We start from the raw sequence: 23,655 nt of genomic DNA on the forward strand, positions 1-23,655 counted from the left end.
AAAGTAGAGGCTTTACATTATATTTAAAGTTTGGATCATTAGGTCTTCAATTCTGTCATGATGTGTTTAAGCATTTGTTAGAGATATTTGAAAGATCCATTATTTTGCTATGGGGTAAGCTTGTGTGAAAAGAAAATGTAAACATTTTAGAAACGTGTGCATTGACTAAATTTTGTGTGAAAACGACATTAATTGTATTAATGGTATGGTCACAACAGACAGATGTGATAATTGTGTTTAGAGTTTTGAAAATGTCAATACAGAATGACAAATGGATGTTAGCAACTGCAAAAAACTGTAAATGCCCAGATAACTTCACTGTGGGTTGTTTAACCCCTTAAAAACATCTCCATCTGTCAGGCAGACAGACTGTCAGACCCTCTGTCTGTGTCAGGAGGCGCAGCACTGGCCCTTCTGCTGTCATGGTGTTAACATAGATGTCACCCAGTCTATGCAGAGTGTCACCAGGCAGGCAGGCCTTTGGGCAGCCACAGTCCTAATCTTGTTTGAAAGGCTGGTCTCCTTTCCTCTCATCTCCCTGTGCGTTTTCCTCGACAGCCACACATGAAAGCATTCACACATAGACACAAACACACACAAGTGTGGAGAGAACATCCCCCTCATGTGAAAGCCCTGCTCACATCCACATTCTCTACCTACTTGCTTACAGATGAAAACATAACATCCCATTTGAGCAGGCACATTTTCTCTCCCTCGCAGGCACACGCACTCGCACAAACACAAACATGCTGTCTGTGATGCTGTGCCCCAGGCTGGCTGCCCTCTCCATCTGCCCCACCTCCTGTGCCCCTTGTTCAACTTTGATCTGTTTTTCCACAACACAGGCTTGTGTATGTGAACTGTGCACAGTATGTAAGAGTGTTTGCGCATACACGTTTATGTGATCAAAGACATGTTGCTTTTCTTAGCGTCAGTGTGTGTTACAATTATATCTCCCCTCCAGCTGTATACTGATGCATAGATTTAGTCGATGTGTGTATGGATGTGCGTGCGCAGCAGAGGTAGCTGCTTTTATTTGTGTGTGTAGTTTGCTGGTGTCCAGGCCCATCAGCTAGATGAGCAGCAAGTCGCTGTGTGACAAGACAAGGCTCTGAGAGGATTTAGGCCTGAGATGTCAGGGATGGAAGGGTGTGTGTGTGTTTTATGCTATTTCAGATCCTTCTTCCCATCATGCTTCTCTCCTTTGGCTCTCTGTGGCTCCCCCATTCGTCAGTGAGGGGGGTTGCGACCCTGTCTGAAGGGATGGTCTCCTGGGCCTCTTGCTGAGCATCTGTTGAAAGATTACAGCTCAGGCTACAATTGAGGAGGTCTCCTGTCATCCTACTGATCCCTGCCTCCATACACCCCCTTTTTTGTTCCCCTTTCCCCCTTTGTTGGTCTGTTTGTCTGTCTGTCTCAATCTTGATCACTCTGAAGCCCCTCCCTACTGTAACTGGAGCTCTTCTCTGCCATTTTGTCATCTTCTCGCCCTGTCTGTCTGCTTGCATCCCTCTAACCTCTCCTGCTCCCTCCCTCCCTCCCTCTTTACCCATCCATCTCCATGCTTAAATATCAACAGGCTCGGATCTGTCACTCCAGAGGGCCATTGATTTTGTTTTGTTGTTTTGAGGAATCCACTTGAAAGACAATAAGACTGTCCCCCAAGAGCAGCGCTGCTGGTTGATTATAGCCTCCTCGACCACACACTCTGTGGCTGGTGAAGGATGGCGTTTTATAATGCCTGAAGGGACAGTTTGAATACCTGATATGTATGTGTCTGTTTCTGTATGTAGTTATTTTACAACATATTGTGGTGACTATTGCCTTGTATTGCATCCAAATAGTCTTGTTTTTTGTCATGTTCATTATCTGGTGTTGGCTGTTTGCAAGCAAACCAAAGTGTTGATTTTGTATGATGTAGAGCAAATCAATTATATAACCGAATGTATCCGACAGCTGTAAAGGGGAAAAAAAGAAGCACTTTTATTTGCACCAAGCTGAAATGAGACTATTTTTAAATGATACTGTACATATCTATTTCACTATTAATTTATGGTTGTTTTATACAGTATGCCTGTTGGTCTGGTGATGATATTGTAAAGTAGATGTACGCCCGCCTAATTTTCTAAGATGTTTTTTTTTTCGCTTGCAACGTTGCTTGCCTGTGACATCTTCATGTGACAAAAGAAAATGATTTTTATTTCTGGTTTGAGAAATTAAATGCATCTGATGTATGTTGCTTAAAAGAGATTAAATATTTTGTATAATGTTCAGAGTTTCTAGATTATTGTTTCTGTATGAAGCCTTTTTTTTTTTTTATAAGCCGGCACCTTTAGCAGGAAAAGGAACACGGGCCTATTCGGCACAGACATGTCTGTTGTTCCATCAGCAACTCAATCCACCCCAGCACACAGGACTAAGGCCCGTCTCTGCGTTCATGCTGAGCTTCAGGAAGTAGCTCATTCCTTACTGCGGTTTGCACATGGGGTCTTCAGCCACACACATCGGTGCCTCAGGTATCTCAAACCAGGATGTGTTCTGTGAGAACTAGTTTTACTTTTCCACTGCGGCCCCCCGTTCCTTTCAGAGCTCCTAAAACTGCAGTGCCCACTTTCTTATTGACTAATGGATTATAAAATAGTAGTCCACTCTGCTTGCTCTTAATAAATAAGTTATATCCATTTATTGTTATAAATAGTGAAAAGCAGCCATAGAAAAGTACAACTTGTGTCTATACAAAAATGTTAGTGTTCTCATAAAATGCTATTTTTGAACACATTCAAAAATATTTAACATTTAAGAAAAAAGCAGCAGAATATAACCAAGCCATGCAGTTGACTGACAAAACAAGAAAAGGCCACATTAGTTTATTATGTACCAGAAAATGTTTGTTTCCTCAGAATTTTTTTTTTTTACCGCATCTGTTTAAATGAATGTTATGGCCATGTATTTGACAGCTGTATATAACTGGCACAACTATATTAATGTTTTAATAACAGGTTGTGCCTAAAGTCTTTTATGTTGCATTGTCTCTTGGGCCAATGTCACAGATAGGCCAGTAACACTTCTCCATGCGACTTCACAATCTCAAGGATCTCCATTAGGAGCTGTGTATTCTCTCCACGGCACTCTCTTAAAGCCTGAGGCACCTGACCCAGGTAACTCTCTCTGCCAAGCTCCAGCAGAATCTCTGCATCTTCCAGCAGCCTCACTGCCCGCTGGTCTGTCCAGCCCAAAGTAACTTTTTGGAAGGAGTGTGTCTCCAGGGCTCTGACCAGCCTGCATTCTAGGCTGTGCGTCTCGTCGCTGGGCTGCATGTGGCCAGGCAGGTCCCTCTCCTTCTTGTAGGAGAAAATGAGGTGGGCTAGCAGAGAGGATCCAGCCTCCAGGAGGGGAAGGTTCAAGACTTCAATCACTATGTTTCTCAGGGCTGAGTCTGCAACCTGCGCGCTATGGAGGAGCTCCTCCCTCTGACTTGTTGTAGAGACCAGATCCAGTGCAGTCCGCCCATTTCCATCAGTCTGCTGGAGAAGAACAGAGCCTGGAGGGGACAGAAGTGTACAGGATCAGATCACACAACTGTTACCCTCTTTGATATAGACATATCTCATCACTAATCAAGGCTACTACATACTTCTTGCAGGTGTGGCACATAATGCACACCAATGCTTGCATTTCCACAATGGTGTTACTGTACTTGTAAAGACTGAATGCACATTGTTCTGGTAGCATAGAACACTTCAGTACTGCACAAAGAAGGAAAGAAGGACTTTAAGAGGAGCTTTCAACTCTGAGATAATACGTCTTTGCATGAAAGCGCAAAGATGGGAGTGCATCATGTATTCAGTTGTTGGTGTGCTTGAACAAAGTGCATGCACTTTCATAGAAAACACACTGAAAACTGTGGAACAAATTTCTCAATTGGCATTACGTGGATAGACTGACCACATATTCTCTAAGTGGTTACTTTGTTGCTTTAAAAGTGTCTAAACTAAAGTGGCATAATACCAGGCCTATGGATGATAACAGCTTTGAGCCTGGCTCAAAATCTCTACCATCACAGTTTGAGATCGAGATAATCCCGACTGGCTCCTGCCCAGATGTCGCTGCATAAAGTAGATCTTTCCCCAGCTGTGAGCTGCCACCTCGCTGGGCTCCTTCAGTCCCCGTCTTGCACAGCAGGGTGTACTGAATGACAGCACTCGGTTTCCACTGACAATGAACGGGCAGCTGTTTTTGGGCTTTGTCTCTCTGTATGCCTGTAGTGCTCAGCAGCGCAGTCGCACACTTTGGCTACAAGGCGGCTCGAATACAGTGAACAGCCTTTCCAGCACTCACAATGGTGAATCTTTTTAAAATATTCCTGTATCCAAATTACGATACACCAAAGTCTAATCAATTATTCCATGGACCATCCTCAAAATTCATCAAAATCCATTCATTACTTTTTAAGTTAAGCTGTTAAACAAATGCTGGCAAAAACCATTAACCCACCCTTAACGAGGTAATAAAAGTAACTACTTGGAACCACCCCACCACAAACAGCTGGTGATGACCTTTACATGTGATTTAAAACTGTAATATAAGGTAACATCCACCTGTAGTTTTAGTTTTGGAAAGCTGCAGCACAAAAGGATGTGATCAGAATTGCGGTATTTTACTGTAAAGTGGCAGACTTAGCGGAGACTGGGAGGTTAATCAGTCTAATGTAAACAGTCAGCTGAATTAGTGATAACGTTATGACACAGATCACACCAACAAGCAGCCAAGCTACCGTAGGCTGCTGCATTATTATCAAATAAGGCAGAAGAGACACTGCATGGGTCACTGGCAGGACACAGTAACGGATATAAACAGCACACACACACACACACACACACACATGCAGAGTGTTTAAGTGAACAGCTGTTTTCCCACTGGGCCTCAGCACCAGACACGGCTTTTAGCTCAATTTAGAACTAACTTCAACTGACAACTTGTCCCAATTGTGTGACAGGTGGGTCACTTTGTGTTTGTGTAAAAGGTACAGAGGGTTAGTGACCTGATGGAGGCTCTGCTTTCCGCTTAGCTTTTTGATGCAACACAGAGAGCTCATCACTATCAGTAGCAACATTGCAGGAGCTGACAAACTTGCAACAGACCTTGACTGTGACATAAGAAAATTGCTTTGTTAAAAACATTTTATAGAAAAGTGAAGCAAGGATGATTTTTTTTTAACAGTAAGGCTACGCATTGATCAAAATAATTTGTGCAACAAATAATGGGTCTAGGTTTGCAGTTTCCATGAAGTTCAGCAGAAATGTTTTGGTGAAAGAGGCACATCAATTTTAAGTCATACAATAAATACAAAATTCTATACCCTTGACTTTACCCTTTCAGCTCTGCTCCTTCACATTGAAACTGAATGTGACAGTCACAGCTGAATGTAGCACTTTCTTCCCTCTAACCAAGTTAAAATGTGACATTTAACTTTGCTGGCTTTCCTCCCTCTACTCTTCTGCTTTGTCTGTTCTGACTGAAAGCCACTCTCCTCTGTCAGACAGGCCTGTGCGTACTTAGCCTACATGGAGCAGGTCGAGTCAAGTGTAAGTCCTTTGTTTGCTTTCAGATAGACCCATTTCTATGGCAAACTGCTCTTGATGATACTTGACTGTTCAACCTTGGCAATGCTGCTGCCACTTGTGAGCGAGTTTATGGCTCTGTGGAGCCTCGGCACGACACAGCTGGCTGAAAGGCTGCTTGATGCCACTGCTGGCAGTCGTTTCTGTTTGACAGACACTGTGGGGCTGCAGGAAGCATGATGTTTTAAAGAAGGAATAATTATGTGTGTGTGTGTGTGTGTGTGTGTGTGTGGTGCACTCTGACAAAAACCACACTTACTAAGCTTCCCAAATGCCATTTTGACAAAAAGACAGCCTCATTTTAAATGACACTGATTTTTTTTCTATAAAGTAAAAAAAAAAGTTAAGAATTCTAAAATTGCTCCATCTCTTTCTGTAACAGAACTAACATGTGTGTAGCAGTTATGAGATAATCGGTGAGAACTCACGTAGCTGTTAGCGGGGAAGGTCAGTGCTCGTCTACCTTTTTGTGCTTCAAGCCTGAGTGGCAAAAACTCAATCTGCATAAATTGTGGTATTAATCTACATAAACTTTTACATAAGCAGGGAACTTTCAAATGCAGAGGTCAGGCATTGGGGGCAGCAGTCAAGGACGTAAGAGCACAGATTAGATCAAAGTGGCCACAAGAGAAAGACAGAGGGAGGGGGAGGGAGACGGGGTTGACGTCGTGTGTGAAAGAGGGTGAGGTTGTTCACAGCAGGTCATAATCACCAGGTTTCTATAACAAGCTGTCCTCGCTATTATGCTCATTCAGTAGGAGTGGCTGTAATGTGTGAAGCCAACCACGGCATGACACATTGTAGAAAGGTTCAGGTCCATCAGAATCCACTTTTAAAAAAAAAAAAAAGCTAACTAGTACTGCAATACAGACACACAGGTACAAGCAACACAATGATTGCTGAAAAGTGTTTAAAAAAAAAAAAAAAGTGTAATGTCCTGTGTCTTCCTCTTACAGGGCCAACCTTGGACTGAGCTCTGCAGGGGGCCTTCAAGCCTATGATTTCCAGCAAAGGTACAAAAATGAACAAAGGGAGGATAAAGTTTACTCCTCCCTCTCCAACTTCATACTTTTCCCTTCAACAAAATATGATTGCAGCAGAGCTTTTCTTCAGCTGGTACAATGCAATATAGGGACATTTTAACTGCTGCAGAATATAAAGAATAAAACTGAACATAAATGTAAAATACTGATGTTCATGGAAGACAGACTCTGTGCATGAACTAAATTTATTAATTGCTTCATACCAGTTAGTCTTGGAATTCAATGCATCAGTTAAATAAGACAAAACTCCTACATATTCTCCTCTCAAGGGAAAATGGTAGGTTGTAGCTGTGTTGATATGCAAATTAATATAACACAAATAGGGATCATGTAAACAAAGCTGGAACCAACACTACAAGTCAGATTCCCACTTATATATGTACTGCCAGACAACACAGTGACCCACACAAAGTTTTCTCTATTCAAGTGGAAAATGGAAATAACTATAAAACTCTTAAATCAAAACATTTCGTCCAAAATAAAATCACAAATCTGTTCCAGAACTTTCAATCCAAACCAGCTCTCACATTTCTCGACTAAAGTACAGTCTGCTCACATGTATAAACTGAGGCAAGTCATAAACATGAGATAGAAATACATGAATATGAGAGTTTTCCACCGTTTCCCACTGTCATTGTATCAAACCCAACTGACTGACAGGCTCCAACCGGAACAATGACACTGGTGTGGGGAGGAGGAGAGGATCCCTGCAGCACGGCCCTGGGCTCAGCTTGCCTGAAAGCCTGTACAACTGACTGTATGGCTATGTGTTTGACTGTAGCTTTGTCTGTCTGAAAGCTGTGTGGGTGTGCTGTCTGCCTCTGTCACATTTGCATATTTACTTGTTTGACTTTCTTTTATTACCTAAATATCAGCTTGTCTTTTGCTTCTGAAGGGTTAGAAAACTCTTGTCCTTTCCTGCCTATACTTACATATTTCAGAATCAGTTGCTCCTTCTTAACCATCACAGAATATAAAACCCACCACACAGCTCAGCTACACTTAATACAGATGACAATAGAAGACATGAAAACAATATCGTGCTGTTTATAATGTTATATATATATATATATACACACACATATACACACATGCTCAGTCCTGAGATGAGCAGCTGGAGAATTGTTTTGGTGCAGAGAAGGCAAGTGAAGTGAAGCCAGGTATTGGTACTAGGTGTCAGATATGCTGTAGTGGAGATAAATACAACTCCTGGGGGATTACAAGAGAGCACAGGGTAATTACACTATCCTTTATGAATGTGTGTGTACATGAATGTGAAAACATCCCGCTAATACCTCAGCTCTGAAGCTACAGCAGAGGGAGGGAGTTCGCATGCCAAGCAAAAGCCACTGCCTGATGCAGTCAGCTACACACACACAACACATATACATATAGAGAGCAAAGCCCTTTGGCCTTTAGAGGGCAGGCGAAGACAAGAAATTTAAAAGCGAGAATGGAGGAGGGGAAACTGGTGCAAAAAGAGGGAGGGAGAGAAGCAAAGAAAGATGCAGTGCTCCCTCCCCCTACGTCTCTGTCTCTGGTCTGAGGCTGGCGCTGAGGCAGACAAGCTGGGAAGCAAGCAGCTCCACAGCATGGTAAACATCCTCTCTCTTTCTCTTTCCCCCTCGCTGTCCAAAAGAGAGAGGCAGGGTGAGTGTGTGAACTGCAGCCAGGGGCACGGCCTCATATATCCACAGGGAGCTGCTAGGTAGCAACTACAAACCACAGCAAAAGCAACAAGGCCAACCAAGTGAAGCACCAAAGCAGCCAGCAGAGAGGCATCAGATGCAGGAAGGGAAAAAAAAAACACAAGGCCAGCCAGACATGCTAAATCCCTCTCTGCTTTAAGAACAATGTCTGAATGCTCAGTGATATCTTTCTCCTCTAGTCCACCTTTCAAGTACACAACACATGGATGGGAAAGCCTGTGGAGGCCACATCAGACGAAGCAACGGTCGGGTCCATCTCTCCTATACCAAAATTAGGGGAGGGGAAACAGCACTACATTGGCTCTGCTATAGTTTTCTTTTAAATCCAGCTTATATTTTACCACTGTAATGCCAGTGAAAGCATCCGTCTTCTGAGTCACAGTTGAGAATCATGTTAACAAGTTATGTCTAATTAACATGTTGCTGAGTAGACAGATTACAGTAGGATCATGGCCTTTTAGAGGAGGTGGAGCAGATAAGGTAGGGTGTAAAGGTATGGACACCAGCTGCCAGCTTTGTGTAATCCCCTGCCACTCCAACACCTCGAGTGAGAGAGGGCATCAAATACACTGATTTATTGGATGTTGATCACCAGGGAGCAATTAGGATCTTAAATAATCAAAGCAGAGCCCTAAATGAACTCTTAAGTGGTCTCTTGAATCAGAAAAGGCTAATCATTCCCATCAAAATTAATAATATCCCAGCACTGAATCATCATTTACAATCAAATTAACAGATTCCACTGATTCCAGTAACATTCACAAAACAACATATAGTTACTAGGACTATTTGGAATTTCATTCAGTAGAAGTAGCCTGAAGCCTGGAAATTTTCTAAACAGATTCACTGGATAGCCAATTGCACTGCTTTGGTCGTTCAGCTTCTCCACATGTTTTCTTAAGTTTTGGGGGGTTTTTTGCCAATATTTCTGGTCCAGGCTGTCTTTGTACTTTTGAGGCTTGGAAAAATATTTCCAGTATTCCTCTGAACTGAGGGAGCAAACATTCACCATCACAGTTAAAGAATTAGCCTAGCATTAATGTTATCCACTTGCAAGAGCAGTTGATATTGACTAGCAGCTATGTACCACATGCTAACCTTGAGAACCCAGCTGTATACTAATGTTAGCTTAGCTCCCCTTACTAGTATTCTTAATAGCATTCTTGCTGACAACTTGTATGTGGTGCACTTAAATAGCTTATTGACAGCATTGTGTTAGGAACAGACATGGACAGGAGCGCCTGTTCAGACAGGTCTGCTGTCAATGTGTGTGTGTGTGTGTGTGTGTGTGTGTGTGTGTGTGTGTGTGTGTGTGTGTGTGAGAGAGTGAGGGAGGGAGAGAAAAAACAAGAGTGACCAAAATTAATGTCCCTACCAGAGATGGTGCAAACAAGGCCAATGATGATCTCAGTATGATATTTTGTGAGGCAGGAATATGTGGAATAACTTCAACAACAAGGAATAGCCATAAGCAACCACCTAACCCTATCCAGAACAGTGACATTTAGAGAGCACATTTTGAAAATCTGTACAAAGACATGCCAATAAACCTAATCAATTCAGATCAAAATATTCTAAAAGTGAAACTCTAAACATTAGAAGAAATAAAGACAACCAAAAGCCCCTTGATTCCTCAATTAATTTGGAAGAATTGACCACACAGACAAAATCTCTCCAGTTGAGGAAAACCTGCAGTCCAGATAGCATTAAAAATGAAATGCTCAAACACAGCCCCCAAGAGATGCAGAGTGCAGTGTTCAATATTGTATTATAGTCAGGATGTTCTCCTGACATCTGGTGCAAAGTGGGGACAGATCAGACCCTATAACTACTGTGTCAGCTGTTGTCTAAGAAAATTACTCTGTAGTATTCTAAATTAAAGAATACTAGATCTCCTTGACGAACATTCTATTGAGTAAAAATCAAAATGGCTTCCTCCCAAAACATTGCACCACTGACCACGCACCCTTCTCATTTTAATCAACAAACATGTACACCAATTAAAAAATGGTAAAAATAGTTCGTTTTATTCTTTTCAAGAAAGCTTTCGACTCTATTTGGCATAAAAGGACACTATTACAGACTTGTGCTACATGTATCGGATGCAAAATACCATGGGGAACCTTGGAGTTACTTTTGACCAGGATAAAACAGGTCTCTGGAACTGCCTTCTTTCACCTGTGCATAATCACCAAAATCAGGAGCATCCTCTCTCAAAGTGATGCTTAAAAACTGGTCCATGCATTTGTTAATCTAGGCTGGACTACTGTAACTCTTTACTATCAGGATGTCCCAATAATTCCATAAAAAGCCTCCAGTTAATCCAAAATGCTGCAGCCAGAGTACCGACAGGAACTAGAATATTAGCTTCTCCCCACTGCCTCCCTGTAAAACCCAGAATAGAGTTTAAAATCCTTCTCCCAACATACAAAGCCTTTAATAACAAGGCTCCATTGTATCTTAAAGACCTCGTAGAGCCTTATCATTCCAACAGAGCACTTTGCTCTCAGAGTGCAGATTTACTTGTGGTTCCTAGAGTCCACATAAGTGGAATGGGAGGCAGAGCCTTTAGCTATCAAGCTCCTCTCCTATGGAACCAACTCCCAGTCTCAGATCGGGAGGCAGACCCCCTGTCTACTTTTTTTGATAAAGCTTATAGTTAGGGCTGGCTCAGGTGACCCTGAGCCTTATGCTGCTATAAGCCCAGATGCTGGGGGGCCCCCCCCATGGAGCACAGAACATTTCTCCTCCTCTCCCCTCATCTCTCTATATTTGACTTTTATATGCCACCATTATACATCATTAACTGCATCTCCTCTCTCCTGTAGTGTGTCCTCTCTCTCTCTCCCTGTACCTGCCTGCAGGTAGCCCTGGCTCTGGAGCTGTACATTCCTGATGAGCAGTCACCAGCCACATTAACCTGCCTAGTGTTGATTGTTTGTTTTATTTGTTCTGTCTTGGTGGTTTTCTCTTCTATCCACTCACCCCAACTGGTTGAGGCAGAAGGCCACCCATCAAGACTCGGGGTCTGTCGGGAGTTTTTCCTACCACTGTCACCAAATGCTTGCTCAAGGGGGATATGCTGGGTTTTTCCTCTAATACTGTATGGTCTAGACCTTGCTATGTAAAGTGCCCTGAGACGATTGTTGTAATTTGGCACTATACAAATAAAACTGAATTGAAAATATATGATCTAATTAAATGAGCTGTTAGGGATTGTCAAAGTAGATGAGAATGTCATCTGGCCATAGAAAGAGATTATGAATGGGCAGATTACCTTTCCACTGTCAGAGACAAAAAGCCAACAGATCCTAACCAGGTACAGGCTCAGTAACCACAAATTGGCAATCAAGGTCACAAAAAAATCATGGCAACCAAAAGAACAGAATGAGATCACTGTTTGACAGGATGAGGCTGAGACAGTCCCCACTGGGAGTGAGACGTGGTTTGCCAAAGCAAAACACATTTTAGAGATATTTTGTTATTATGAGAAATATTTTTACATTTTCAGTTCATCATGAAACTGTGGTGGGCTGCCACAGTCAAGGTGCTTAATAGGAAATGCTGTAATCATGTTCACTATAGCCCCTTTCAGACATGCGCTGGAACCCTGAAATTATCTAGACATTACCCGGGGTAGCTGTACATGAGAAACCAAATGTCCAAGTCAGTAGACCTGGAGCTTAAGCGGACTGCCAGCTCCCTAGTACAAAGTCCACGTAATGTCCAAGTGAACCAGAGAAAACAGCTGCGTACAGTTCGGAGTGTTCACACGAAGTTAGTGGCTGTGTTGATGACGTTCTATCATGTGACCGGCGTGAAACAGAAGAACACAAACATTTGATGAAGAAGCCAATGAAAATATCTAACTGGACAAATGATGTGATCCGGGAACTTCTGACGTCAAGAGTCCAGACTTGTTAGACAGCTGTACGGCAAGAGAATCGGTTGTTTATGATCAAATGACAAACCGGCTACATGATCCCATCATCTCCTGCCTGTTACACACTCTGCCCAGGCGACCCCTACCTGTCTCACAAAGCCAAACAGGGTATATCCAGTAGATGAGAACGCGTCTAACACGGACCATCTGCTGTTGCATGCTAGCACATGTGTGAAAGGGCAAAAGTAAAAGGCATCATATCTGAAATCACATCACATCTCTTCTCAAAATCAATGTGCCCATCACTCTGGATAATCAACAAAACACTGCGGTTAAATACCAAAAGAAAGTATTTAAGAAAAAAATTAACTTTAATCAATCGGTGTTCTCCTGTTTTTGTTTCCTGAGACACTGATCTAAGTGAAAAATCTTGAGGCAATGAAAAGCTCACACTCATTCCTTGTTTCTCACACTCTCTTTTCATACAAGTTACTGAGGGCAACAGCCCTTTTAAATTGTTACAAGTCAAAATTATAGCTGATAATTTTGGTTAAATCTAACAGTACTGAGTCAAAGAATGTACTTCAAATGAGTACAAACTTTTCTCTTGCCTGTATTTTCTGTGGATTTTTTTCTCCAATACACGACTGAATTCCTTCCACAGTTCTTGCTGAATGTTTTCATTTAAAGGGTGAAAAAGAAAAGGGTACTACCATTTTGTGCTAATGGAGTGTATGATGATTTAAGTTCAGGGCTGGTACACAGAATCAGAGAACGATATTCATGCCAACAAAACTAATTCATCTCTTGCCTGTGACCGTACCATTTTTTTCTTTTCAGTCAGCTCAGAAGCCAACAGAACTAATGAACTAATCCTTGAATCTCTGCTTTGTTTGCAGATGAAAACAGCATGAATTCAACACAAATTCACTGCACTAAATTATCCAAATAAATGTACAACAGTGAACTCCAGCTAAACCTTGTGGGTGAAAGAGGACAGCGGAATAAATCAAAAGAGATAAATATTCCCCTGCCCTTTCCTTTTCACAGAAGCTAGCTCCTGGCGGCCTTCATGCTTGCTAAATGCTGAAAAAGATGCTAAGCACAAGTAGCCATGCAAGAAACAAATTGCAGCATCATCCCCTTTGATCCCTTATGGTCCTCATCAGTATAAAACTGGCACATAGGGGTTTATCTGAAAAAGGGTCTCGCCCTCCTCTTGAAGCTCTGTGAGGAACAATCAGGAAGACTGTTGCATAGAGCTCTAAACTTAATCCTGGCAGCCACCCGAAAAACACAGAAAGAAAGGTTGGGGGTGGATAGTGAGAGACAGACAGAAGAGTAGAAATGTAGTCGAAAACTCCCAGTGAGGGAAGCCCTTGAAATACAGCCTGGAGAAACCTGCAGTTGAAACATCAACACACCCGAACGAAGCTGAGGGCTCCAAGCACAGCCTCACCTCTAACAGTACAAGTGCTCAGCTCCTCGCAGTTGCCAGTTCAGGACCCACAGGGAAATAAGTGCTGAACAGAGTGAACTTTCTTTACTATGTTGACAGCGAAGAGGCCCAAGTGTGTCTTAAGCACTACATGTGTGTGTGCTTCTATGACAGTGACAGACAAACAGACAGAGACAAACCATGAGTGACTACAGCAGTCCAAGGGGAATGTATGTTTTCTGTGCCGCTGAGCAAATGACATCTCTCTGCTCCACAAACACTCGTTCACATTAAGATCTGCAGGGACCACGGGACGGTGTGCATTAAGCGTGAGTGTGTGTGTTTGTGTATTTACATGTACATACGAGAGATGAACAAATTTCTAATAAAAATTGAAGCAGTAGTTATTTTTGCGACCTCTCCTGGTTTCTTCAGCTTCATTCAAGCCAAACAATTAGTCAAAAGTTTGAACTAAAATGCACAAAAACTAAGAATCTAAATCAGTCAGTGAATGTGAGTGTGTGTTTATATGTTGAGGTGGACTAGCTGTGCTTACTAACACGGTGGGCTGTATTGTGAGGATGCCATCAGCGATTACAGTCACACAGCAGAGTGGTGACAGTCTTCCCTATTTCTCCACCCCCTTTGCTAACTGACACACCTCCTCTGTATATGTGTGTGTGCGCGTGTGTGTGCATCTGTGTGTGCAAGCCAGGTCTGAACTAAAGGCTCCAGGTCATTTTCCATTCCAATCAGGGGTACCAGCTGCCCTGGCCACCCTGCAAAATTTAAACACTCCTACCAGCTGAGGAAGGGGCACAGGGAGCATCCATACACACCGGTCTGTTTTTATTCCTTGTGGGGACTTTACCTTGACTTACATTTATTTCCTGTAGACTTATCCTAACCTTAACCATAACCACTACTTCCCGAACACCTAACCTTAAAACATGTTGCCACCCTAAAATTCAGTGATTTCCTTGTAGGAACCAGAGGCCGAGTCTCCACAATGTGAGTATTACAAGATCTGGTTCCCATAATGCAAGTAATACAAAAGGCACACACATGTAGGACGCACACAGACAAATGCACTTACAGATACTTAATTGCAAACCAGCATACACTGCAGCATTTGAGATTCAAGAAAAGATTTGCAGCTGCATCCACATACACCAAAATATATAGCCAAGGACACTTCCAATCTGTGTCTAAACAAGCTAGACACACACATTTATACACAGGGTCATGTGAGGCAGCCTTGGGCAATGGGAGGAGAGCAGAGTCAGCCTTGCCCTTGGCCATGGCATCGCTTCACTGCCAGCTCCATAACCCTGGAGGGATATGAGGTATATGGGGTAGGGGGGTGGGATCAATCCATTTATCCTCCCTACAATTCACCCCTAAAAATGCAAGCACACACACACACACACACACACACACACATATAGCACAGGCCTCCAAGCAGACAGGCTTATAAAAGGGTGAGATCACTCCCATATAAAGACTTTGTTGGTGTGCCAGTGTCAGTGTTGCACTCTCTGGCCCACCAAAACCTTGGCAGCTAGGCTGAGCCTGTCTGTTGGAAACAACTAGGACAAGAGAGTGAATGCCTCAATGAAAAATATAGTTTCAGGAGATGAGGCAGGCACTCGGACAAAGAAACACTGGAATATAATAAATAAAGTGAGAGAGGAATGGAAGTGCTCCTGGCCCACTAGCCTGCTTTCCTATCATGGGAAGGTACAGAGAGTCTCTCTGGCTAAAATTTAAAAAGTAGTCTGATATATGGGTTTTTAGAAATGCAGCCACAAGCACAAAAGTCCTGCCTGAGTATAGAATTTTTTTTTTCTACACTGAAGCAGGGCTGGAATGGAAAAATGGTTAGACTAACTAAGCATGATGTAGCCCCCAAAGCCAAAACTTTCCATATTAACAGCCTGGTCTTAAAGATCTAAAAAGGAATGGCGGGGGGAAAAGCCTGGGCATATCGATGGTGTCCATGGCAACTAGATAGAGATCATGGAAAAGAGACCAAGAGAAACAGCATGGCCTGGAGTCAAGAGGACCACCTCCTCACCAGCTCCCTGCTGTAGCCTTTAGACAAGCCGCCATCAAGGTGTGAGGAAACAGCAAACAGTCAGGAGAGAGGAAGTGAGAAAAAGAAGTATGATGGTACAAGCCTGCAGGTGTTTCAAATTGGGACTATTCTCATTCCTGTTGTTCTCTTCGGTCCCTGTGCAGAGACCTGGCCTAGACAGCAGGCCAGACTTCTGCTGCACGCGCACGTGTGCACAGTATACATTCTCTCTTTTTCCTCTTCTAATTTTACTGATACAGATAACTGCTTCTTCCTCTCTGACCTCTTTTAATTTGCTTTCCCTTCTGTTACTGAGGATTGTAGAAAAAAAAAAGGAGTGTTCTCTTGTTTCCTCTGTGGGACTAAACAATCCCAGACTAATTTATTTTTGAGGACAGAATATGTACACGTGTTAATGGGAAAGTCGAATCAAATTAACTATAATTAGTCAAACTGAGAAGTGAGCAGAGGCAGAGGTATGTTACATGGGAGACTTGTTCAATGCTGGCAAATGGCCCCCCTCCCCAAACACACACTTCCTCTACACATCACCCTCTCCTAAGTTCCAGCACCCGTCACGATCACTTCAACCCGCCTGAGCTCAGACTGTGTGTGGCATGCAAACACCATACTAGGTGTGTTGTGACACATTTCAACAAAAACCTACATGTGAATTTTTCAAGTGGCTGATCCTGACTCCTCTAATCACATCAAAAAGACATTTACAAACATATTATGAGGTGATGCTGAAATCTGTTTGGACAGACACTGCAGTGCAGGATTATGAACAAGCGGTGGGGGCAGAGGGAGAGATGATATAGTAGATGATCTAGAATTAATACAGTGGAAAAGCAGACAACTTCTATGGCCTCTGGGATCCATTACAGATTCTGTTTGTCTTGGGCACAGTGTACTGCAGCCTGTAATTCTATAGGTAACTATATATACCAATTCTAAGACTAATACATTTGTCATTTGTAGCTTTTCTGCAAACATCACATTCTGTCTTATCCTCCCTAATGACTTTTAGGACAATAGTACCAATAAAAATACCCTTAGCTGTCACTTAAGTATAGATCAAGCCCCCAAAACCCTTGATCCTACATGTTCCATAAAGGAACGCACCTTCCATGATGAGTATATACCCATGTTTCTGAAACTCCACACTCCAGTTTCTAACCTTGGTAGCATTAGAGGGGCTGTTTTTCAGACTTTCAAAAGCTTGCTCCAGAGCCACAGAAGAAAGGAAAAAAAAAAAAAAACTACATGTTCCATAAAGGAACGCACCTTCCATGATGAGTATATACCCATGTTTCTGAAACTCCACACTCCAGTTTCTAACCTTGGTAGCATTAGAGGGGCTGTTTTTCAGACTTTCAAAAGCTTGCTCCAGAGCCACAGAAGAAAGGGAAAAAAAAAAAAAAACTAAACTTGATGTGTAAAATCAGTAGAGTGCCCCTTTAAAAGCCCCAGCAGGTCCTTCACTTTACCAGAGGCTAGTTAAGACAAAACCAGCCCTGCTAATAAGGTGGAAAGCAGCATTCAATCTTTCAGTAAGCACCACTGCTTTTGCTGGTTACATTTAAACTGAAAGCTTGTCTTGGCTACAGCAGCAGTAACACATAGCCCACCACTGCAGTAGATCACTAGCTAAATGGCTAATTCTACATATTAACCTACTTGGCAGCCAGGTGGCCAGGCAAGTTAAAGGTGTTTTATTTCAACATTATGTAATTCCATCAGTGTGACAGGAACCATTTGGTTTAATGAATCATTTCAAGGAAGGTATATTACAAAAAGGACATATAAGAAGAAATGTGAACATGTAACATGCAATCAGAGTAGCACTTTTAATTATATCTGCCTGAGTAAAGGTACTGACCAAATAAAGCATAAAGTTTGAGTTTATTCATTTTAGTCAGTATTAGATCCATCTTCTAAAACCAGTAGTCTGTTATACTTTGTCAGCTCACTGAGTCTCTGAGTGTATTGGTGAGGGTTGCTCACCTGCACGCTCCAGTAACATTTTGGCGATGTCCATGTATCCATTGATCAGGGCGTCATGTAATGGACTGACTCCACCCACCTGGCTATTAAGTACAGGGGTGGGATGATGACGTAGCAAAGCCTCCACACATGCAGTGCTGCCATGATTACACGCTTCGTGCAGAGGTGTCCAGCCTGCATGGTCTACATGGTCAACAAACCACACACAAACGCAAACACACTGCTTAGCAGGAACTTTAAATCATCTGAAGAAAAACATACAATCAACTGGTATCTTTTGTTTTTAAAGATGAATGTAATGTTTCATAAAGAAATTGGCCATCAAGCAGTACAATGGATATGTACATCTCCCAATGTATGATACTGGACAATTTTAAGGTTTCACTGGAGTGTCAGGATTAAATATTAAAGACTTAAAGAGATTTGGGTGTTACTTTTCACATAACAACAACATTTGTTCCAGGTTTTGTACCAAAATGTTGAAATATCTCTGGCAAAGAGATTAATACTTATCCTGTAAGTGAAGCAGGCCACATGCAGAATGCCATAGTTAGCATAGCAAACTTTTAAAATTCATTGCCATAAGAAAAAAGACATTAATATGATGAAAAAGGGTGCTAAAGATGTTTAGATATATATTCAATGTGCTTTTACATTGTTTAAAAGTATTTTGCATGTTATGAATAGACTATTAACGGTCCTTCATGTACATCACACACAATTCTACAAAACAAAAACATATTAAAATTGTTTAGCCCATCTTTTCATGTTTTACAAAGTTCTTCCCAAAAATCAGTCATGACTAGAGAAGTCTTAAGAAACACAAATTTGCCTACTTGAAGAACTTTGTAATGTAGACCTGTGTTTTCTGACATGAAAGGACTCCAATTGATAATGTGTCACAATTAACACAGCCTTGTTTTGGGAGGCAACTGCAAGTTGACACGGTAATTTTACCATTTAGCTTATAGTTCTGTCTGATCACATTTTGGACATCACATCTTGGGTAATCACCTTACTGAGTTGCAAGTTAATTTAAGGTGCTTTTAAACAATGATTACAAAATTGGAATCACCTTTAACAGAGCAAAACGTTTCCATAAAAGGTCATTATATTTGATCTAAAGGGGGAAAAAAAAAGAGTCACTTGGAAACATCAGGACATTCAATTCACTTAGCAAGGTGACTGTAAATGTATAAATCTAAGCCTCCAAAGCCATCCTGCTCTTCATAGACACACCCTTTACATTTTAGCTAAAGGTTAAACTCAGTGATGACGCGCGCACACACACACCTATTCCCTCTCTCCTCTTTTTTTCCCCCCCAGTGTTAATCGCTCCTCGAAACCCTAGTGCAGTGAGTGAAGTGAGATGACGCGGAGACAGAGCTTACAGAGAAAGGGAAAGCGAAAAAATCTTACCTTTAACATTGACATCAGTGCCAGGAAGCGCCAGAATCTGAAGCACTGTTTCCACTTGGTTCCTCTTGCAAGCTCTGTGGAGGAGGGTCTCGCCTTCAACCAGGACACACACAGTGGACAAACACACCCCAAAGAGAGAAGAGGCGGAAGAAAAGAGAAATCCGAAATTAGGGTGTGCCCGATGTCCTGCCCATTGTCCCCCTCCATATGGTGAACAAACCAATAAAACACCCCATAAATGTCCCCAAACACACACAGAAAAAAACCTGACCTAAAAAGTACGACCCGCCAATAAGGATGCGATTTAAGAAGAGTGATGAGAAATAGGGGGAGATCTTTCGAGGGCTGAAAAAAAATGGGAGGAAAAAAAAATTTATGGATGGAGCGTTGGGCTAATTCGCTTCGCTATTGTCCTCTTTTATAGAGACACAGATTTTCCACTAAACTCTGAACAAGGCTGATCGAGGCAGTCGACGAGTGAATGAACGTAATGGTGAGAAAGTAGCCTCGCTTTCTGTCTGCTCATCCCGATATTGTTACTTGAGAGGAAGTTATGGTAGACAGCCCACGCACAAAGCCTCAAAGAATTCTCCACAGATTCAGGGTTCAAAAGCTCCCCTGGACATTCCCAATGTTACCATGCAATATTTAATCAGCAAACTACCAGTGAATAGGCATGGAAAAAACTCGCAAGGATTCAATTTATATTTTTTAGCAAAATCCCCCCCCCCACAATAATTCGCCTGTCTTACTTTTTCTGATACAATAGTAAATCAGGAATATATTAGTGGGCCAGAGTCCCCTCTTTTCATGTATGGCTGAACGTCAGAGGGAAGTTAAAGGCCAAGCATGAGTGGCTCTGTGCTTGCCAGTATAATACAGGTCTGCAAAGCCCATAATAAATGCTTTACTAGTTCTCCCCAGGATGCCACGCCTGTACAGAGGCTCCACTCCAGCGCGCACAGAGCACAGACAGGGGCAAAAGGGGGTGGAGGAGGAGGAAAGCAGGAGGGCAAAAAAGAAGCAGTGGAAGAGAGAGTGAAAGGTTGTTATGCATTTCAAAGTATGTTGAAAAAAAAATTCCTTTCTTCCAGGAGATGTCTTTGAGGATGCAGAAGATGCATTAAATGCCATTTGCTTGTAGTAAAGAGGTTGAGGAGTGGGGGAAAAAAAGTGGAAATGGAAGGACTGTTTATCAAAAGGAAGATTATTTATGTTCTCCCTAGAAATTCAATGCAAAACCTAAAAGAAGCAAGTTGGAAATTTTGAAAAGCACACATTTTTTCCAATGCCGATCAAGTCTAGTTCAGAATAAATATCATTTAGGATAATATCTGTCAATACATTTCAGTTATAAATAATGCCGCAAAAACATCTATAAACCAAACATCTAAGAAAACCTGGGGTAAGATTTAATGGATTCTTGTAGTAGATGGTTAATGGTTGGCATAATCCTGTGCAGGGGAACCGCTGTCCACCAAACTATAAAACAGTATTTTTACGTTGCATCATATAGTCGGACCCTGCAGATGTATATAATTGGGACATTTCAGTGGTTGCTGACTTTTAAAATGTAATGTAATATTACTGTTCAGTGGTCACAATGAAAACAATGGAAAGCTAGATGTAAAAAGCGACTAATATCCATCATTGATGTGAGACTGACTAATAATTTTACCCGAGTTTGTCGGAACTACAGAAACACTCAGTTCACTCTGATTATTCAGTGATGCCTCTTTACATCATGAACAATCTTCTAACAGCAGACACTGTGTGTTGTCTGTTTGTCCACCAGCTGCAATGAGGTCACAAACCCGACAGCAGCCGCTTTCATTTTGTCCTTTTTGTCAATTTAATTCATGGAGTTAAGGTTAGTTAGGAACAGCTGGTATGACCCCGCTGCTTGTCATTTTAACAAGAAACAGCAACAATCAGCAGCAAGTGCAGCCCTAAAAATTATAAACAAACAAACAAACAAAAAAAAAATCCAAACACCTGTCTTGTCATGAATGACAGTTTCCAAAGTGTGTCCCATTACCAAACCCTTGCAAATGCTAAACCACAAGGCAAATATCATTCAGCCCACAGATGCTCACAAGTCATTTTTTGCCAGTTCCAGTCAAATCTCAAGTCCCTGGTTGTAATGAGTGTCCTATCATCTGCTACATGCCGTCCACACTGCATAGAACACTGCATTTCTATAATCAAGGAAGTCAATCACTCCATTATCTATTAGCAGTATCAACACTGATTAGTTGCTAGTGTTTGGTATGTGGTTTCTAAAAATGGATATCTGATGACTACTCAGGGCAACCGGAAAATATTGCTAACATTATAGGCATGCAATAGCAACTAACCTATTTTTCGATAAAAGGCAAGTGTACAACCTACTGTGTTATTACACTGGGTCTCCAACTAATTCAGCTTATACTTTACAGAGATGTTAATTTATAGTAGCCTCTCAAAATCAGCATAATAGTAAGCCTGTAACATTACATGGTAAACCTGTAACCAGTGTTAACAATCAACGTGGTCTCTCAGTTTAACGTTATCCAGCAGATGGTCGCAGAGGAACATGGGTGATTAATTATCCAGTTATTTCCATAGTCATGGCAAAGCCACCACTTTATGTGAACAAGCGTGGTAAGCAAAACGACTCATCTTTTCAAAAACATGCAGTGAACGCCAATCGAATAAGTTAAAGTCCTTAGCTACAAAGCTAGTAACAAGATGATGTCAGATAGCTGAGCTAACATGTTTGCTCACGGTCGGTACCAACTTTAACTTGTCTTTCACATTACCAAGTGACTGGCTTAACCTACTTTATCTGCTGCATTTTGAGATGCCTGATAAAATGGAAAAGCAGCTGCAGGTGTGCTCGCCATAGTCATGGTTTTGTTGCTGCAACTTAGTCATCTGTGGCAGCGTGCACCATGCATGTGTAAAGTTATACATGATAATAGGAGAGGGAATGACATTCAGCTCTAGGGGCACTTATTTCCTTAGCGTCAACGTGCAAAAAAAGAAGTAAAAAAAAAAGATTGTTCGCAAGTCCAAGTCGAGTTTCAAGTCTTTTGAGTACGAGTCTCAAAAGAGACTGTGTGCAGCTAAGTGTGACCCGAGTTCAAGTCGCAAGCTCAAGTCTTCATCTCTGATTCAGCTACAAACTACAGCAAAATTACCGTTAGGGACAGTGTCCAGTGCACTACTCCATTATTCTGTAATGACATTTTTTCAATCTGAATGTCATTCTAAAAATGTGTTGCATGGTAAAAATCATATTAACTTGAATTTAACAGTGCACAGTTGTTTGCAAATGCATCATGAGAAAACAGACACTCTGGTGGTTGTTCTGTATTAGCCCCATTAACAATAACAAGGCCAATGAAACAAACCATTTCCAATCTAAAACAGACAAACAAAAACCCAAACCTATCCTAACAGAGGGTGGAGTCCAGTCCAAACTACAGTACCTAATGAGTAAGCTGGACTGTGTGGTATGCCAGTGTTCTACATGGTTTGCTCTGCTATTACTGGACTCTAAAAAGCTGTGATTAAACACCCATTCTACTACACCCCATGTGTACACATCCTCGCAAATGCCAGGACCAATCCACGCACTGTTAAATCACTTTAATGGTTCCAATTTGGACACAACGCCTCTATTATAGGGGTAATTGCATGCTCAGCATTTACAAGCATGGAAAGGATAAATCCGCCTGTCCTTTTCTATAAATTCCCCATTTCACACTTTAATAGAAAAGTTAAATGTATGTGTTGCTCTTTATATCCCTCAGTCTGCTTGCTACACTCCTGTAAAGTGCCGCTTGGCTCACCAATCCCTGGACCCAAAAACTACTGGAAGTCTGTAACAATTCTATTTGTCAGGAATGTGTTAGAAAGGTATTCTGTGCCAGTTAGTGGATATATATATAAACTTATATGAAGACTACTGCTGCCATGGCAGCACATTAACTCCTCCAAATCAGGATTTCTGCAGCTTTCACTGTGCTTGAAAAGAATTACCTGGCCTTAATGTAAGTGGCCTTAATTTAAAAATTCCATTGGTGAAGATTTTAATGTTGGATACCTTAAAAAAAACAAACCTTCAAAACAAGCAATATCAACAAAGGCCACTGATGCTCTCCTCTCAGCCAAAAGATATAACATATACTGTATGTCTTATTGATGGCACATAGAGGTGACAAAAGAAATGTTGTGATTAATCATTAATTAATCATTGAATTTCCGGGTTGCAAGCGAGAGCAGATGTCTTTACTGCTCCTCTTGTCTGTTCTACGATTTTTCACATCTTCTACATTTTCAATTCTTTGAACAAATTCTACAACTATTAAAATGCCTCCAAGAGGGAAAAGAGCTAATAAATCAGATGCGAATGAGGATGTTGAGGTAGAAGAGGATTATATTTCAGCGGCGCAAGTAACAGAGATGTTGAGT

At 41.7% G+C, this 23,655-nt stretch overlaps 1 protein-coding gene across 2 annotated transcripts in view; it reads right to left on the reverse strand.

Annotated features, from left to right (window-relative positions):
- Positions 1-2,675: 2,675 nt before the first annotated feature.
- Positions 2,676-23,655, reverse strand: part of slf1 (SMC5-SMC6 complex localization factor 1) — a 36,676-nt gene continuing 15,696 nt past the window's right edge. The window contains exons 16-18 of one of the 2 annotated variants that reach the window (XM_020594344.1): positions 19,198-19,290; positions 17,779-17,961; positions 2,676-3,541 (exon numbers count right to left, since the gene is read on the reverse strand). In XM_020594344.1, coding sequence (XP_020450000.1) covers positions 3,045-3,541; positions 17,779-17,961; positions 19,198-19,290 — 773 coding nt within the window. In that variant the 3' untranslated portion in view covers positions 2,676-3,044. The remainder of the gene's footprint in view (positions 3,542-17,778; positions 17,962-19,197; positions 19,291-23,655) is intronic. The other variant, XM_020594345.1, reaches the window with a different exon arrangement.

Source organism: Monopterus albus, unplaced genomic scaffold (genome assembly GCF_001952655.1).
Source record: "Monopterus albus unplaced genomic scaffold, M_albus_1.0 scaffold23.1, whole genome shotgun sequence".
Classification (NCBI taxonomy): Eukaryota; Metazoa; Chordata; class Actinopteri; order Synbranchiformes; family Synbranchidae; genus Monopterus; species Monopterus albus.